This window comes from Macaca fascicularis, chromosome 5 (genome assembly GCF_037993035.2).
Source record: "Macaca fascicularis isolate 582-1 chromosome 5, T2T-MFA8v1.1".
Lineage (NCBI taxonomy): Eukaryota > Metazoa > Chordata > Mammalia > Primates > Cercopithecidae > Macaca > Macaca fascicularis.
The window spans coordinates 188,452,943-188,472,358 of NC_088379.1; the positions used below are offsets into that span (position 1 = coordinate 188,452,943).

A 19,416-nucleotide genomic window follows, 5' to 3' on the forward strand; every position below is an offset into this window, starting at 1 on the left:
GAGTATAATTTTTTTGGCTTCCAAAGCTTTCCAAAAAGGAATATAATTTACTTATCTAAGATAGATTTGAAACTGTATTCCTTATATGAAATTTTTTCATTAATTTTCTGTAAGGCAAAGAAAAAGGCTGGATTTGTAGTTTTCTCTTGGAAAATGTCTTAGTTTCAGATTCTTATTTCCCCTTTCCCAGGCTTTTGTAGACCAAAATATATTTTTGTTTCTATGTTGAAACTTACAGCATCCAAAATGGTTTTGGAGACTTCTTTCATGAATTATTGTTTCCAGTTTTAGTTATGTTTTTTGAAATAGTTAAGCGGTATATCTGTTGGCATTACTTGGCCACCTATCCTGGCTCCGTAGAAAATTCTGCAATGTTTTCCTAAAAGGCATATACTGTGTAACCTCTAAGAACCACACAGAGCTCTCAAGGAACCCGTGAGTCCTGTTGATGTGATAAAAGCCGTTTGGGTTTTTATTCCTAATTCTATTGTTCAGACTTGGGGAAATATTTATTTGGGAAGCACATTAGTTATTTTATTTCTCATTCATCTTGATGGGGATTATCAACAGGAGAAGACGTCATTGCTTCAGAAAGGGCTGCAGCTTTATGCAATGCATGTGAGCTCTCAGGAAAGTCTTTGTTCGTACTGCCGCACACTGACCACCTTGTGGGTTATATTATAAGGTAAGTAGAGGTCTTCTAAAGTTTTGTTTTTTTAGATTATTAAGAATTGAGAAATTGGTAGCTTAGACCCATTTATGTTTTTAAAAAATCATGTTCATGGAAAACATTGATATGATACAGAGGCTATGGAGTAAAAATAAAAGTCTCGTCAAATTCTTAATCCTCTCCAATTCCCGGAGGTAACCAATATCAACAGTTTCTTAAGTTTCCTTCCAAAAAAATGTCTTTTTGTATAGGAAGAAATGTATGTATTTCTTTATAGTATCCACGCCGCACCCACAAACACAAAACCATAAATGTGCTCATATAATACACAGTGATCTTCCACTTAACCTGTCCTCATTAACACTCTTCCATATGTGCATCTAGGTCAACTTTATTTAAAGAAACAAAGTTTGTATGTTTTTCCATTATACTTTCCAGTAATTACCTAATGTCCTTGAGTGACATTCTGTCCTCTTTTGTGAGAGTGTCTCCATTCCATTCTGGCCTCTTTTTGCTTCATTCTTGAGATGTCGATGTATCTATGTAAGTAATTTTTTAGGAAGGGTCTGAGCCCTATCATATCTTAAATATCTTTATAAAGCCTTTGTGTGTAAAGGGCAGATTACCTGGAGACACAACATTACCTCAAAAATTACGTGGCCCTTATTCATTGTTTTGTAGCATTTATTGTTACACCGAAGTTTTGTAGTAGTACATTTTATGCTAGGATGTATTTAGATATGAATATTTTCATTGATTTTGACTGTAAAATGGTTTTCCTTTTCATTCTGCATGTGTCTTTTGTTAACTCGAAGAGTTTTATTTATTTTTGATTATTGCTTCTCTTGCACTTGTTTCTTTCTCAGAAGCAAACCTCTGAAAATGATCTGCTGCAGGAGGTTACCTGGCCTTCTCACTGGTATATAAATGACCAGGCTTCTAAGAAAGAGAAGCGTATATTTAGCAGAGAACATGCAGAGGAATGGGATCAAATGAAAAGATGAATTGCAAAGAAACTTAAATGCAGTTAGCAAAATAAACCTTCACACTTGAAGCAGTAAACAGTAGAATTCACATCACAGGAAATCAAGTCAGTGGTGCCGAAGATAACATTGAGATAATTACTTGGAATTCAGAGGAAAAGAATAAATGAGTTTGGTTCCCTAAATGCAGACATATTACCATTAGGGAACAGAGAGAAGAGAGGGGCAGCTGGTAGCACACGCAGGCAGCTTTTCTTTCCACTGAGGCTCATCCCAGCATCACACCTGGTCTCAACTCTCCAGGCCTGGACAGCTCCCCCTTGACTCTGCACTTCAGTGCTTTCCTATTCGCAGTGCTGTTCCTTATCAGATGCTTTCATAGTCATGCCCACCTGCCAGCTCTCCTTTTCTGGGCTCTCTCTTACTCAACATTTAAGGCTTCAGTGAAGCCTTCGTTAGAAAGCCATTGTCCTCTGTGCTGTACCCTGCCATACTGACTCTTCATCGAGCAACATTACCTTCCAGAGACTATTTGGCAATGCCTAGAGACTTTTATGATTGCCACAACTGAGGGGGTTGCTGTGTTGGGTTCTAGTGGGTAGAGGCCAGGGATGTTGCCATACACTGTACAGTGTACAGGACAGTGCTGCACAACAAAGAATTACCTGACTGAAATGTCAGCAGTGCTGAGCTTGAGAACCCTACCTTAACCATCAGTGATCTTGCCTGCCTCAGCTTTCAAATTTAGGCGGTTATGGGTTCAAGACAAACAGAGGATGGGGCCCTGCCCTTAACCACTTGTAGTTTTGTTGTGGATAATGAAACATCTACATAAGGAGTACTTTGTCAAAATAACAGAGTAAAAAGCAAGTTCCCTGGGTTCATAGCCTCCAGTATGTGGATACGAGATGGGGAGTGCATAAGACAGTCCATTGGAGATAAGGAAACACATAGACCCTTTCTTCAGATTTATATTTTATCTTCAGAGGGAGAGTAAAGCTGAATATCGGGACATCTTCATCTCATTGATCTGGGAGGGAAGTAGCAGAGCTACTGATGGCATACTTACTCCTGTGCTTTCAGAGCCTTTTGAGGTATTACATATACATGCTACAATGATTTCATTAGTGTTTTTTTAAGTGTCAATATGTTATAATCTTTATAAAACTTCTGTAATGCATTAGGAGTGATTGTGAAAATCTTTTGTATTGGAGAAGTTTGCTGATCATTTCAAAGCAAAATACAGGAGTTGTCCAAGTTAATGATTCGAGTAAGCATTTTTCTTTTATTAAAAAGTAAGTTTTTCCAACGTTCAGACCTTTCCTCTTAGGACAGTAGGCTGCCTGTGTCATGCTTACTAGCAACTGTTTAAAAACCACACACTTACTTTGCCTCTCAAAACAAAGGTGACAGTTGAATAATGAGTAAGAAAGCAAATGCTTCTCAGAGGAAAGTTGTGCTATAGAGAAAATATGCCAAAAATGGCTCTGGAAAATATTGGAAGCAGTTTTCTTTTCTTTTTTTTTTTTTTTTTTAAGATGGAGTCTCATTCTGTCACCCAGGCTGGAGTGCAGTGGCACGATCTCAGGTCACTGCAACCTCCGCCCCCCAGGTTCAAGTGATTCTCCTGCCTCAGCCTCCCAAGTAGCTGGGATTACAGGCCATCTTGACCAGGCTGGTATCGAACTCCTGACCTTAGGTGATTCGCCCACTTCGGCCTCCCAAAGTGCTGTGATTACAGGCGTGAGCCACTGTTCCCGGCCTTGAAAGCAGTTTTCTAATTAGTTTAAAATTATTTGAAGCAAAGAATTTCAATGGGCCTGAACTCCGTTGTTAAAAATACAAAACAATGTATGCAGATGTACAGATCCGTGCAGTTAGATTTTTGTCTCTGATCTTCGTCTTTCCATAAATTAAAAATCGGAACTGCTGTAAGCATTTGGCTGGGCAGGACGGTATTGAAGCAGTATTTCAGTCCCCCTTCTGTCCCCTTTTACTGAAAAGGCTGGAGGGGAAAGGAAGAAAGGATGTAAGGACCCCACCCCTCATTCCCCCCAGCCCCAACTGCTGCTCCTGCTTCTGCTCTTGTGCCTTTTATTTGCAGTTGTTAGCATAGGATCTACCTTCAGTATAACTTCCTTTTACGTACACAGTAGTTCCTCCTTTTGTCCTCCAAAGTTGTGTGAATATTTTTGCCTCTTAGGTACTTTACAAAATTCAAGAACACCCCTTTTAGACATAAATCTGCATCTATAACTTAGAAGCTAGAATAGTGTCCTTTACCTGAAAACTGGTAGCTCCTCTCTCCTGGAATCAGTGCTAGTTTTTCAAAGTTAGTTGCAGTGGCTAAAATATATGTTTGTATGCTCTGAAAAATGTGCTTGCTTGATATGCTAGTGCAGTGGTAGCAGAAAATGAACTCCAGGTGATTTTTATATTATTATTGCTAAGAGTAAATATACATGTTTTCTAATAAGTTAGAATAGGGAGCAGTTTGTAATTAAAAGTTTAACCTAATTATCTGGTAGGATAAATTCTATTTCAGGACAGGTCAAACAATAAAATATAGATGACTGTGTGCGTATTTGTATATAACTATGTACGTGTGCATCTTGTCTAGCTAAAACAAGTTGATCAGGTTCCTACCTTCATAAAGAAGCTGATTTAATTGTGGAGACCGAAAGCATCCATGTTAAATCCCACAGAGCACTGCAAGTGTAAATTCTGTAATATAGTTTGTAAGCTTTACAGGATTTCAGAGAAGAAATGAATAGGTGTGATCTGGAAGGTTTAAGGAAGAGGAAGGTCTGCACCTTGCTTGAAGGTGTGGATTAGTGGGAGGAAGTCGTGTTTATTTCGGACAGGGGAATGTCATAAAAAAGCATGGACATTTGAAGTTCAGCTGGTTTAAATCACTAACGGGAAGACTGAATCAGCTGGATTTTTTTTTTATTGTAGAACAAAGAACACTCAAGGTCTCTTTCCTTAAAAGAGCATTCTTAATTGTTTGGTGTTGCCTTAAAAGCGTAATGTTTGAGTATCTGGTAAAAGAATTAGTCTTTTCACCAACCCCCTTATGTCTTGACTAGATTTGTCATTTCTTTCTTTATGTTTGTGAATTATAAGGTTATAAGGTTTTCTCCAGATAAAGCTCAAATAATAAAGAAGTGTATGAATTAAAAAGTGGAAGTCTTACAACACTTATGCTCTGTATTCTGTGGTGTCTCTGTAGCCTGTGACGGTTAACGCGAGGGAAAGATTTGACTCTGTGTCCCTCGATTTAGAGGAAATAATAGCACTTACCAGGCTACTTACTCTCAGTCTTCTGTATTGACTGTTTAACGGGTATTTTATCTCTTAAGTGCACATTCAGCTTGAAAACTAAAACCACACTTATCTTCGGTATTTACTGAGACGATCTAGACTAATACCGATTCCCTGTTGAGAAGGATTTTTTGTTTTTGGTTTTGTTTTTTTAATCATTCAGAATAGCCTGTAGACATATTTCTGGCTACCATAACATTAGACATTCTAGTCAGTGCCTTGTTGCTGTTTGCAATTTTTTTTTTTTTTTTTTTGAGACGGAGTCTCACTGTGTGGCCCAGTCTGTAGTACAGTGGCGTCATCTCCGTTAATTGCAAGCTCTGCCTCCGGGGTTCACGCCAGTCTCCTGCCTTAGCCTCCCGAGTAGCTGGGACTACAGGCGCCCGCCACCACGCCTGGCTAATTTTTTGTATTTTTAGTAGAGATGGGATTTCACCGTGTTAGCCAGGCTGGTCTCGATATCCTGACCTCGTGATCTGCCCGCCTCGGCCTCCCAAAGTGCTAGGATTACAGGCGTGAGCCACTGCGCCCGGCCCCCATTTGCAAAATTTAAAGGACAACTTAGGTTAATACATTCCTTCACACATTATTTGATTCAAGGTTGATTCTAATTTTGTCATATTTTAACATTTTTAAAACTACAGTTTTGAAAATAGAAAAATCTTAAAAGGCCGGACATGGGGGCTCGTGCCTGTAATCCCAACACTTTGGGAGGTTGAGGCAGTTGGATTGCTTGAGTCCAGGAATTTGAGACCAGCCTGGGCAACATGGCAAAACCTTGTCTCTACAAAAAATATAAAAATTAGCTGTGCGTGGTCATGTATGCCTGTAGTTCCAGCTACTCTGGAGGCTGAGGTGGGTGGATCACTTGAGCCCAGGAGGCTGAGGCTGCTGTGAGACCTGATCCCACCACTGCACTCCAGCCTGGGCAACAGAGCGGGACCCTGTCTCAAAATACATAAATAACATTTTAACCTAGAAAATCAAATTTAAAATATAATATCTGATATTTAAGTTCGTCTTTTATCTGGCTATGAGTTCTGCTTTCTTTCATGCCCTAGGCAGATAACTCCTGATGACTTCTTTTCACCAAAGAAAACTTGAGTTGTGTATCCATCTCTGGTCAAATTGTCTTGTTCCTGTGTAGGTTATAGAATGATGGACGATTTAAATCACACAAATGTTTCCACCTTATTTGCCAGTTCTCATTTTTGGTTATTTGCCCATTAGTTTTCTTATTCCTTTAAATCCTAAATACTAAAATCACAAAAAAAGTGAAATCTAATTGAGTAATAATTTTTTTCAGACTTTTTATAAAAATATAAAATAGTAGGGCAAATGTACTTTTAGAGATTCCCACCAAATTTTAGGCCGGGAGCGGTGGCTCACACCTGTGATCCTAATCCCAGCACTTTGGGAGGGCAAGGTGGGCGAATCACTTGAGGTCAGGAGATCGAGACCAGCCTGGCTGGCCAACATGATAAAACTCACCTCAACTAAAAATACAAAAATTAACTAGGCGTTGTGGCACATGCCTGTAGACCCAGCTACCCGGGAGGCTGAGACACAAGAATCGCTTGAACCAGGAAAGTGGAAGTTGCAGTGAACCAAGATTGTGTCACTGCACTCCAGCCTGGGTGACAGAGCCAGACCCTGTCTCAAAAAAAAAGAGATTACCAAGTGTTTATGAATCAGAAAAAGGTATTTTTATTTGTTGTATCCTGTATTATAAATAATTTTAAATGGCTTTTGGATGGTCTTGTTTTTAGACTTTTTAATCTGAAAATTCAGGTTATCTTTTGCTTCACTTTGTCTTATTCATAATGTAAAATAGAGATTTCTGTCACCGTTTTACTTTCAGGTCTCACAAATATGATTCTTGAAAAGTTTGGTTTAAATTAACTGTAATATTTAAATGCTGGTTTGGTTTTTTTTAACAGATTGGAAAATGCCTTTTATGAACATGCACAGACTTATTACTACACTGAGATCAGAAGAGTGAAATCTCATAAAGAATTTTTGAATAAAACAACACACCAGGTATGTGATTTTTTGCAATAATAGAAGCATTCTAGAGTGGATTATTACTATTTTTGAGGTGATTATTACATATTCTTAATACTTTAATGTTTTCAATGGTTTCAGCATTTCTAAAGATTTTTTTAAAGCTTTTAAAAATTAATTTAATTTTAAATTAGACTCTGCTCTTAAAGTTCTTAAAGGTAGATTTTTGTAGCCTTCTTAACTGTACCCTTGCTTGTGGGAATAATTCTTGGATTTCAGTTTTGAATATTTTTCTTCATTCTTTTATGTTTCCTTGTAATACACATTATTATAATTTTCACATTTTAAATAAAATATGTATAATAGTGATTTGTTTTGTCTCTTTTTAGCTTTTATTTGTTAGGCATCAGTTCAAAATAGCTTTCTTCAGTGAGTTGAAACAAGATACACAAAATGCGCTGAAGTAAGTTGTTAAGCTTTCAAACTAAATGTTTCCTATTTTTATATTAACAACATGAAATGGCAATTTCTGAATCTCAACCAAACTATAATTAATTTTAAAGTGTTCATATTGCTTAGATTTAGGAATTAGTCTGGAGATGAATGGAATATAATATTTTAGGATTTTAAAAAATTTTCATTTTTATTATTGGAAGTAAATTTCATTGTCTCATAAAGCTTTCTGGTTTGATTAATTAAATTTTGTGAGCCACAGAAATGTAATATTAAAATTTTCCCCATCTTCTTGACTATTTTTTATGTGTATATTCAGTAAAATTCTTGTAAGAGACTGATTTAAACATTATCTAAATCAGACTTGACTTTTTTTTTTCCAAAATAAATTTTTAAATGTACCTCTTCATGAATTTGCATGTCATCCTTGTGCAGGAGCCATGCTAATCTTCTCTGTATTGTTCCAATTTTAGTATATGTGCTGCTTAAGTGAGCATCAGACTACTGATTTTTACAGGTTTATATACTAGTGCATTTATTGAATTCAATTATTTTTTAGTTTAACAAATTTTAATAATATCAGTTGCTTCATTTTCCATTTGCAGTCTCTGCTTAGAGCTTTGAGGATTTAGTTGCAGATGTGTTGGCAGTGGTTAAACATTTTAGTCCTTTGCTTTTACCAAGGAGAATTTAATGAAACTTGACCTCTTTGTAGCTTTAACTCCGTTTTTGAAGACAAAGGTATTAAAAACAGCTATTTATCCCAGAATTGAGAAGGGGAAAGAAAAATAGAAATAAATAAAAATAATTTTAGTATTCACAGGAATATTGCAGAAATATCTAATCTTTGTTGTTTTGAGAGGTTTAAGGACCAGAGCACCAAGTTGTGTTTCCTGAATCTCAACAACTTCATATAACTGGCTTTAATGTAGTTTATTTGTATTGTTTCGAGACAGAGTTTTGCTCTTGTTGCCTAGGCTGGAGTGCAGTGGCACGATCTCGGCTCACTGCAACCTCTGCCTACCGGATACAAGTGATTCTCCTGTTCCATCCTCCCGAGTAGCTGGGACTATCGGCACCTGCCACCACGCCCAGCTAATTTTTATATTTTTAGTAGAGACAGGGTCTCACCATGTTGGCCATGCTGGTCTCGAACTCCCAACCTCAGGTGATCCGCCCACCTTGGCCTCCCAAGATGCTGGGATTACAGGTGTGAGCCACTGCGCCTGGCCTGTAGTTCATTTTTATGGATGGTATTAGTTTAAATCCTTCCATTTCAGTTCTGTTCAGAAGTAATTCTGGAAAGAAATACTTTTACCTGGAGAAGTTATGAACAGACTTTTTCTATGAAAAGCCTGTTTTGAGATTTTCTCATTACCTTCCATGTGCAAGGTAGGCCCTGTTCCTACCAGGCCCTCCGTTCTCACCATGCTTCTCCTTCAGAGTGAGCTGCCCTGAGGACATTCTTCCCTCCTCTGTAGACTTTCCCTGAGGCCAGTAATATTCACTTAACCAATAGAGGTACTTGGGGTTAAAAAGCTGTTAACCTGTGCCTTTTTTTTTTTTTTTTTTTTTTGAGATGGAGTCTCGCTCTGTCACCCGGGCTGGAGTGCAGTGGCACGATCTCAGCTCACTGCAACCTCTCCCTCCTGGGTTCAAGGGATTCTCCTGCCTCAACTTCCTGTGTAGCTGGGATTACAGGCATGTGCTACCACACCTGGCTAATTTTTGTGTTTTTAGTGGAGACGGGGTTTCACCATGTTAGCCAGGCTGATCGCAAACTCCTGACCTCGAGTGATCCGCCCACGTCAGCTTCCCAAAGTGCTGGGATTACAGGTGTGAGCCACTGTGCCTGGCTGACCTGTGCTGTTTGATATCACCTTTGCTAATACAATTTCTATTTGTTTGAGAGCTTGTAATGGTACTTTAAAATACTTAGTTTTTTAGCAGAATGCTGATTTTTCTGAACAGTTGTCCAATTTCCTTTTTTAAGTTACCTGTTTGTTACTGACAGATGTTGATGATGAAAATAACAATGCACATGTCATGGTTCTGTTCTTTATGAAATCATTGATTCCTCTCACATATATTTATTAATAGCTCGTTTATCAGGAAATCAGAGATTGACATTATTGAGCTCTTGAGCACTAAGAAATGTTGAGTAAATATTCTGTTATTTCTAGTGATTTGGTTGTAGAAATTGTTTATTAAACTAATTTATATCATTATTAACCATCCTCCCCATTTAGGAATTATAGGACCGCCTATAATCTTGTACACGAATTGAGAGCCCATGAAACTAATATTCTGGAAATTAAGACTATGGCAGGATTTATAAACTACAAGGTAATAGTTCTGCTTCCAAATACAGGGAATTAGTGTTTAAATATTAAATGATCTTTTAAAAATTTAACATCAAAATTAGTTTTTGCTCTGAAAAGTTAGTATTTGATTAATTATGATCTCTCCTTTTATATCCTTTTTCTCAGAAGGGCCTTGATTCTTAGTAGCCTATCTATAGTAGTTGTGTTTTGAATTGGTAAGTTCTAGAGGTTTCTAAAGTTTGGAAGGTTTTTTAGTTTTTGTTTATTTGTTTTTCAGTGGGAGCAAGGAGGAGTTGAGAAGAAAGCTGCCTGTATTACTGAGTTTTAAAAGATAAAATTATTCGAACTATGTGACTCCTTCTTGGTTTAATGGCACAGAAAAGGTGTATCTATTCACCTTAGAGGAAACGTTTTTTTTTGAGACGGAGTTTTACTCTGTTGTCAGGCTGGAGTGCAGTGGTGGGATTTTGGCTCACTGGAACCTCTGCCTCCCGGGTTCAAGCGATTCTTCTGCCTCAGCTTTCTGAGTAGCTGGGACTACAGGCAGGCGCCACCACACCCAGCTAATTTTTGCGTTTTTAGTAGAGATGAGGCTTCACCATGTTGGCCAGGATGGTTTCGATCTCTTGACCTCGTGATCCGCCCATCTCGGCCTCCCAGAGTGCTGGGATTACAGGCGTGAGCCACCGCGCCCGGCCAGAGGAAACTTTTATACCTACTGTTTGAGCATTTTATTTTGAGATTGGGCATCACAGGAATAGGTGCCCTCAGAAGTCAAGCAACAGCTATTTGGTTTGCTTTTAGTTTTTTCACATTCATATTGAAGATGCCTGACACTGTGTTGGTGATGTATGTCCAAATAGATGCTTTAATTCACGGTTTTTTTCCTAATAGGAAAAGATTAGAAACAACCCAATTATAAGTGATTGGTTATGTAAATTATAACTGTAAACAAAGGAATATTAAAAGCTATTGAGAATAAGGCAGCTCTATGTAGTGATATGGAATGATACCCAAAATATATTGCAAGATGAATAAAGTCACAGATTAGCATATTTAGTGTGATGTTGTTATTTGTATAAAAACAATAGTTTTATAGAAAGGCACACACATACTTATCTGTGTGTAGAATATATCAGGAAGCATATGGCAGAAACTGCCTCTAGAAAGGGAAATTAGATGGCCGAGGGACAGGAATGGATAAGAGACTGACTTTTCATATGTTCCTTTGTACTTAAAAAATAAAAGTGAAAATTGTAACAAGCATATGGAAATACATTTAGGCTTTGTTTCTTTTTTCCTTTTACCCCACGTACGTAAATATTAGTACTATTTTGAAATAGCATACCAGACACAAAATTTTCAAGAATTTCTGTAATACTTATTTGATATAGAGGTAACTTTGCTTTAATTATGCTACAGAAAATCTTTAGCTTTACGGCAAATCTAAAACTTAAAATCGATCAGTCTTTTCTGTTACCTGTTGGACATCATTTATTTTAGTCCATCTTTGTGTTCTTCATTGGGGATAATTTTAAAATTCTATTCCATATTTTTTAAAAGCTTTTCTAAAGTTTAGAATAAATTATGTACAAATACTGAGTTATTTTCTTTCATTTCTAAAAGGGGTATATAACCTTTGGTTTTAGCATAACCATTCTGATGAGGAAAATTAATTGTATTGCAAAGAGCTTCAGAGAAGGAAATTTCATAGTCTTTTTTTAATGTTATTCTCAAAATAGTTTTTAAATGAATATGCCTTTTGACTTTCTTTTTTTCCCTTTATTTTGGGATCAATTTTACATTTTGCAGATCTGTAGGCTGTGTTTTCAACACAACACCCCATTGGATGCCATTGCTCAGTTCCGGAAACACATCGACTTGTGTAAGAAAAAGATTGGAAGTGCAGAGTTGTCTTTTGAGCATGCTGCATGGATGTCTAAACAGTATGTTTTACATTGTACTTTTAGAATATTTTTAAAAATAATATATAGTATTTGGAGAAATAGCATGGACTCTGGTTCTAAAACTGAACCAGGTTTTTGGTCACTAAGTAGGTTTTTGATGATGTAGCATAAGTATGTTTGTATGTTTCTGGTAATACTGTAGATTGATATTGTATACAGTTCCTTAATGGCAATTATTTAGTTCATGGTACCATCTTTTTCATTCAATATATATTTATTGAGTCTCTACCATGTGTCTAGGTCCTAAGGATATAGCAGTAAACAAAATTCCTGCTGTCCTGGAGCTTACTTTTTGAGAATGAAGTTTAAAAATTGCTAAAATGAAATTGTTCCCAGGAACTTGGGTGTATTTGTTTGAGTAGTAGGAACTATATTGAGATGTAGTTTGATGGTATGTTTATGAAGACTTGTTAGAAGAGATGACTTAAATATAGAACCTATCTGTAACCTATAGTTAGTGTGTATTAATCTTTACAAAGAAATTACAACAAATATTAACTGTTCATCACTAGCACCATTTTAATACAATCTGCTGAGGTTAAGGTTCCCAGAATGAATTACCAGAAATAAGCTTCTTTTTCTTTTCATTCCTTTTTATTTCTTGATTTTTTTTTTCTTTAAGATTCCAGGCCTTTGGAGATTTATTTGATGAAGCGATTAAGTTAGGGTTAACAGCTATTCAAACTCAGAATCCCGGTTTCTATTACCAGCAGGCAGCATACTATGCCCAGGAGCGGAAACAGCTTGCAAAAAGCCTCTGTAACCACGAAGTAAGTTACTGACTCCGTATTATCTAGCACGTAGAAAAGTTATTCTTCTTTTGAAAGAAGCTAGAACTGATTGGTGTCGATAATTTTTTCCAAGTCTTTAAATTTAATGAGTTTTATTTTTTATAGTTTTAGGAATTACACTGATGTTTGGTTTTAGCCCGAGTACTCTATTTTCACCTGTGAATTGAGCAGACATTTTTCTTTGAAGAACTAATTTATTTTTGGCAGTAAGTTAGTGACTATTTAGACAAGAGAAAATTACTTTAAAGTAAAAGCCGCATTTTCATCCTTGTTACACTATAAATCCATTGTTTTGTTTCTATGATCACTGCTGTAAGAGTTCAGAAATATGTTTTGACCCACTGGAGGGGATAACTTTTGACTTCTTTCTCTTCCTGGGGTTTCCTGTATGGAGACTCTTTTTTGGAGACGGAGTCTCTCTCTTGTTGCCCAGACTGGAGTGCAGTGGTGCAGTCTCGGCTCACTGCAACCTCCACCTCTCGGGTTCAAGTGATGCTCCTGCCACAGCCTCCTGAGTAGCTGGGATTACAGGTGCCCGCCGCCATGCCGGGCTAATTTTTGTACTTTATTAGAGATGGGATTTCACCATGTTGGCCAGGCTGGTTTTGAACTTCTGACCTCTGGTGATCCGCCCACCTTGGCCTTCCAAAGTGCTGGAATTACAGGTGTGAGCCACCGTGCCCGGCCTCCTGCATGGAGACTCTTTAAGAGTCTGAGGAATAGTGTTAATTGCATAGTTTCTTAAACTTGATGTTTCATTTTGCCTTTTTCTTGGATGATTACGTTTAGATATCAGTTTTCCTATAAACACCTTTAAAATTAGAACGTGGTATACATATTTAATACATTTATTTTTATAGAGTTACATCAATTTATTTTCACTTAAAACCTGCAGTTCTCTGAAGATGAGTGAATATTATCAGTAGTACTATCGTTAAAACTGTTCCAAAAACAAATAGATTGTATGTTAATACTTAATGAATTTTTTCTCTGAAATGATGAGTTAACTGTTTTTACAATGTTATTTGTATGATTTATAATTTTATTGTGTGTATTATATTTCTAAAGTTTGGCATATTCTAATTTGAACACAGTATTTTAAAAAGTGATTAAAACTAGATTTTATAAGAATGTAAGGAACTGGGCATTAATATCATTGGTTAAAATGTAAAATAATATTTCCATCAAATAATAATTTGAGAAGCTTTAAAACTATGCATATCTTTTGACCTAGAATTTAATTTTTGGAGATACTAAGGCAGCTAATAAATTCTGAGATAAGTACCAAAATTTATTTATAAAGTTGTTCTCACAGATTTATTAATTATAAAATAGAAATAAGATGAATAGCTGTAGGGAATTCATTAAAATATGCACTAGCAAGCAGCCATGAAAAATAATGTTTTAGAAGAATATTTAATGCTGAGTTAAATATACAGAATATATTTAAATGAAAGAAGCAGGTTGAAAATTAATCATTAACAAATTTTTGCATGTGAAATCTGGAAGAATGATAACATACTTTCTTAATAGTGGGAGTTGGTAGTAGGTTTATAAGTAATTTAGATTTTCATCCTTTTCCTTTTGAATGTTTTCTACATTTTTCATGTATTACATTTTGGTTTCAGAGGGAAAAGTTAAAAAGAAGAAAAAGCACTGTAAATCTGTCAGTTCTGGTGCCAGAAATATTCCCCCACAATACAGCACTTAATACAGAAGTGATAAAGAGGGGAAATAGTGTCTTATGTGTAAAACTCCTTGTAACATTGTTTTCATTTACACAAACAGCATGTATGCATGTGGAATAAATATAGAGCATAATTTGTAATATATTTTTACTGGTTTATTAGAGCAAAGATTTAAAAAAGTGAAGAAATTACTGTGAAATATTCGTCAGAATCAGATTGATTTTTATAAGACTACCTAAATATTAAATGAAACATTTTTAGCTTAATTTTTGTTAAAATTTATGTTAAAATATTCACAAATTTGATAATTGAATGTATGTTTGGTGGTTGTATTTATGAAAAGTTTTTTGTTCAGTCAAAGATTGGGCAAGAGTTGATTTGCAATGAGTTCCATAAACTATTATTTAGGTTTGTGTTTTAATTTACAGGCTTCTATAATGTATCCCAATCCTGATCCCTTAGAAACACAAACAGGCGTTCTTGACTTTTATGGACAAAGATCATGGCGACAAGGAATACTAAGTAAATAATTTTTCCCTCCATCCTTTCCTGTCAACCTCAAAAGGCAGCAATAGCTATAATAGATTTTCCATTGGCTGCACGTGCATAAGAAATTATGTTGAAGTAAAAATGTGTGCTTTTTAAACATTGTTTTCATTTTTAGAATGCTTTGTATGTATCACTACATCTTAGAGTGACTTTATAATTAAAGTCGTTGATGTGATTAAAACATTTATCTGGGTTTGGTGGCACATGCCTGTAGTCCCATCTACTTGGGAGACTGAGGCGGAAGGATAACAACTGTGAACAGCCACTGCACTCCAGACCGGGCAATATAGTGAGACCTCATCTCAAAAAAAAAAAAAAAAAAGTACAACATTTGAACATCTTTTGTTTTAAATGACACATGCCACTGCTGTCTTATTTCAATATTTTAATTCCAGTTAACTGTAACAATTGATTTGACTTTTTAAAACAGCATTAACTTGTATTACCTTAAAAACAATTTCTCTGCATTTTTTTAATGCTTTATACATAATTTAATTCAAGCAATTGAACTAGAACTGTTAAATTACTGGCTAGGCGAAGTGGCTCATGCCTGTAATCCCAGCGCTTTGGGAGGCCAAGGCGGGAGGATTGCTTGAGGCCAGGAGTTTGAGAGCAGCATGGGCACCATAGTGAGACCCCATCTCTACAAAAAAATACAAAAATTAGCCACACATAGTGGCACGTGCCTGTAGTCCCAGCTACTTGGAAGACTGAGATGGGAGGATCACTTGAGCCTAGGAGGTTGATGCTGCAATGAATTGTGATTGTACCGCTGCACTCCAGCCTGGGCAACAGAGCGAGACCCCGTCTCAAAAAAAGAAAAAAAGGAAATTATTTAATCTCCAGTGAGTGTATCCTCTATAGAGGATGATATTGACATTGCTTTTCAGATCATTGATTCCAGTAGGTAGAAGAACATGGAGCTCAATAATGTTCCCATCAGAACAGAACACGGAAGTTTCCATGTTAATAAAGCTGCCTCTTAGCATGTTTAAGATTCTAGAATGTTGAAGAATCTGAACTGATTATATTAAATAAAGGTTTCAAGGAGTGTACACATACAATATTCATGTGAACATTTATATTAAATGAGCTATCTAGAATGGGTTGTGTCTCATCTTATGCAGGTTTTGATCTTTCTGATCCTGAAAAAGAAAAGGTGGGAGTTCTTGCCATTCAGCTGAAGGAGAGAAATGTTGCTCACTCTGTAAGTTTTGTGTCCAATATAAACTATTTTTTACACTGTTAAAAAAATATATTTGTATTGAAATGTTTTGCACTCTACTTTTTCTACTAGGAAATCATCATAACTCTGCTGAGCAATGCTGTTGCACAGTTCAAGAAGTATAAGTGCCCGCGAATGAAAAGTCACCTAAGTATGTATCCACAAACGCCACCATTGCATGCCACTTTGAATGACTTTAAATTACATACATAAATCTTCTTTCCTTTATAGTGGTTCAGATGGGAGAGGAATATTATTACGCAAAGGATTATACCAAAGCTTTGAAGTGAGTCTTGTTCATGATTTACTTTTACAAGTATTTGGATTATCTGAAGTGAAATTGAAATAGAAATCGGTGTGGAAGGAGTTCGTATTTTCACGTTTATTTCTATTGCTGTTAAACTCCATTTTGTAATGTGTTTTCAAGTGCCATTGATGGCACAATGTTTTTCAGCACTTTAAGAAATCTCACGTTTAGCTAAATATGGGAATAGCTGTTCAACCATCTCAGTAAGATTTTTCTAAACTTACGTAAAATGAGGAAAGTACTTTTTTCTCCATGAACTCTTCAAACCCTTTCTTGTGAAGCCGGTTCAGTATTACGTTTTGTCTTCTTTGAGGTTGTTGGATTATGTGATGTGTGATTATCGGAGTGAAGGGTGGTGGACTCTGCTCACGTCTATATTAACTACAGCTCTGAAGTGCTCCTACCTCATGGCCCAATTAAAGGATTACATTACTTACTCCCTAGAACTCCTTGGCAGAGGTAACCTCATGTTTTTTGAGTAAAATTCTTGATATATAAAATTATTTAGCTTAAAAAACTTTAAGCTTTTTAAAATTTAAAGAATAGTTCAGTTCCAGAGAATTAGTATACTTTTACTATGTGCAAATCACTGTGCTTGGTCATCTTAAAGAGGTATTTATTGTTATATAAAGTTTTTTAAACAATAAATGGGGGTAGTAGACTTAATTATAAGTACTTACAATGTTTTTCCTTCATTCTTCATACTAGCTTCAACTCTGAAAGATGACCAAAAGTCTCGGATAGAAAAGAACCTCATAAATGTTTTAATGGTAGGTTGGAATTGTTTATATAGATTGTGGTATTAGGAATATGTATACCTATATCTATATCAACTAATGCAAGTCGTGGTTTTTTTCCAACTAGTTGAATGAATGTTAACTCTGTTGATGCAGAATGAAAGTCCTGATCCAGAACCCGACTGTGACATCTTCGCTGTGAAAACTGCTCAGAAGCTGTGGGCAGACCGAATTTCTCTGGCTGGCAGCAATATTTTCACAATAGGAGTACAGGACTTTGTGCCATTTGGTGGGTAGCTAACATCTGCAGTATGATGTCAGAGAAATTGTCTTTTTCTACAAAATGAATAGATGCAGAATAATAAACATAAAAGTCAAGAAAGAATTTTCAAAGTATAATCATGTTACAGATGAACTGATTTTTGTGTGTGTATCCCCTCAGTGACTTATAAAGATAGTTAGGATCTTAAATACTTGATTTATGTTTTAAGATATACTTTTCTCATTTGTAGTTCAGGTGTTATTGGAAACACTTGATACTTATTTAAAAGGTTTTGCTTTACTGTCTAGGTAGGTATTTTGAAATAATAAATTATTTTCTTTTTCGTTTAAAATCTTGTCATCTACATTTCAAGAGTAACTGTATTTTTAAAATTAAAGATGGTTTTGAGGCTATATTTATTTAAATTTTATTTTATATTATTTATGTATTTATTTTATTTTTCTTTTTTGAGACAGGGTCTCACTCTGCTGCCCAGGCTGGAGTGCAGTGACATGATGTCAGCTCACTGCAACCTCTGCCTCCCAGGTTCAAGCGATTCTCCTGCCTCAGCCTCCTGACTAGCTGGGATTACTTACAGGCGTGCACTACCGTGCCCAGCTAATTTTTGTATTTTTAGCAGAGTTGGGGTTTCACCGTGTTGGCCAGGCTGGTCTTGAACTTCTGACCTTGGGTGATCTGCCCACCTGAGCCTCCCAAAGTGCTGGGATTACAGGCATGAGCCACCACACCTGGCCTATTTATTATTCTTTTTGAGATAGAGTCTCGCTCTGTCGCCCAGGCTGGAGGGCAGTGGTGTGACCTTGGTTTACCGCAACCTCTACCTCCTGGGTTCAAGTGATTCTCCTGCCTCAGCCTCCCTAGTAGTTGGGATTATAGGTGTACACTACCATGCCCGGCTAATTTTTGTATTTTTAGTAGAGGCAAGGTTTCACCATGTTGGCCAGGCTGCTCTCAAACTCCTGACCTCAAGAGATCCGCCTGCCTTGGCCTCCCAAAGTGCTGGGATTACAGGCGTGAGCCACTGCGCTCAGCCTAAATTTTATTTTTATAATAAAAAGAGCTCATTTGTCTCTTGAAATGCCTTAAGTGCGGAAGTCAGAAAGAATGGTCAGTGCAGATGTATCTTTCTGAAGAATGAATTTGGTTGACAGGATGTTGTGGCTCATGGGTGTCTGCTTGTGCATAACGCAGCCCTTGTGTTTTATTTCTAGTACAATGCAAAGCCAAGTTTCATGCCCCAAGTTTTCATGTTGATGTTCCCGTTGAGTTTGATATTTATCTGAAGGCTGATTGTCCACATCCCATTAGGTTTTCCAAGCTCTGTGTCAGCTTTAATAACCAGGTAATGGTGCCGTTTCATGTGTTTTTACCACATTTACCTTATTGTAGCTTGTGTTAAGCTAAATAAAATGAGCTTAGTGAATTTTATGTCTTAATGGTTTCATAGTAACAAATGAACTTTGGTAAGGTTTATTTAAAAATATATTTCTAGGGCCGGGCATGGTGGCTCATGCCTGTAATCCCAGCACTTTGGGAGGCCGAGGTGGGCAGATCACAAGGTCAAGAGATCAAGACCATCCTGGCCAACATGGTGAAACCCCATCTCTACTAAAAATACAAAAAAATTTCCTGGGCGTGGTGGCACGTGCCTCTAGTCCCAGCTACTCGGGAGGCTGAGGCAGGAGAATCACTTGAACTCGGGAGGCGGAGGTTGCAGTGAGCTGAGATTGTGCCACTGCACTCCAGCCTGGGCTACAGAGCGAGACTCTGTCTCAAAAAAAAAATAATTTTATATATATGTATATATATATACACACACACACACACACATTTATATTTCTAAACTTCTAGCAATTCAAGTTTACATTTTGCTTACTCCAATTTTTGTTTTCATTCTATGTTTATGAAGTCTGAGAATTCTCTGTGTTTGTGTGTATATATATGTACCCACACAGTGTATATATATATACTTTTTAATTTTGTCTTTTTTGAAACGGGGTCTCGCTCTGTTGCCCAGGCTAGAGTGTATTGATACAATCATAGCTCACTGTAGCCTCAACCTTTTGGACTCAAGAGATCTTCCCACCTCAGCCCCCTAAGTAGCTGGAACT

The 19,416-nt window shown here is 36.6% G+C and overlaps 1 protein-coding gene and 1 pseudogene across 2 annotated transcripts in view; one reads left to right on the forward strand and one right to left on the reverse strand.

The window, feature by feature from the left end:
• Positions 1–19,416, forward strand: part of TRAPPC11 (trafficking protein particle complex subunit 11) — a 53,053-nt gene that overhangs the window by 7,789 nt on the left and 25,848 nt on the right. Inside the window, exons 5-18 of one of the 2 annotated variants that reach the window (XM_005556382.5) lie at positions 571–685; positions 6,918–7,017; positions 7,371–7,444; positions 9,684–9,780; positions 11,571–11,704; positions 12,348–12,495; positions 14,633–14,726; positions 15,881–15,960; positions 16,051–16,129; positions 16,210–16,264; positions 16,599–16,744; positions 16,994–17,055; positions 17,179–17,311; positions 18,517–18,647. In XM_005556382.5, coding sequence (XP_005556439.2) covers positions 571–685; positions 6,918–7,017; positions 7,371–7,444; positions 9,684–9,780; positions 11,571–11,704; positions 12,348–12,495; positions 14,633–14,726; positions 15,881–15,960; positions 16,051–16,129; positions 16,210–16,264; positions 16,599–16,744; positions 16,994–17,055; positions 17,179–17,311; positions 18,517–18,647 — 1,448 coding nt within the window. The remainder of the gene's footprint in view (positions 1–570; positions 686–6,917; positions 7,018–7,370; positions 7,445–9,683; positions 9,781–11,570; positions 11,705–12,347; positions 12,496–14,632; positions 14,727–15,880; positions 15,961–16,050; positions 16,130–16,209; positions 16,265–16,598; positions 16,745–16,993; positions 17,056–17,178; positions 17,312–18,516; positions 18,648–19,416) is intronic. The other variant, XM_074040801.1, reaches the window with a different exon arrangement.
• Positions 7,819–7,931, reverse strand: LOC123573703 (U6 spliceosomal RNA; annotated as a pseudogene).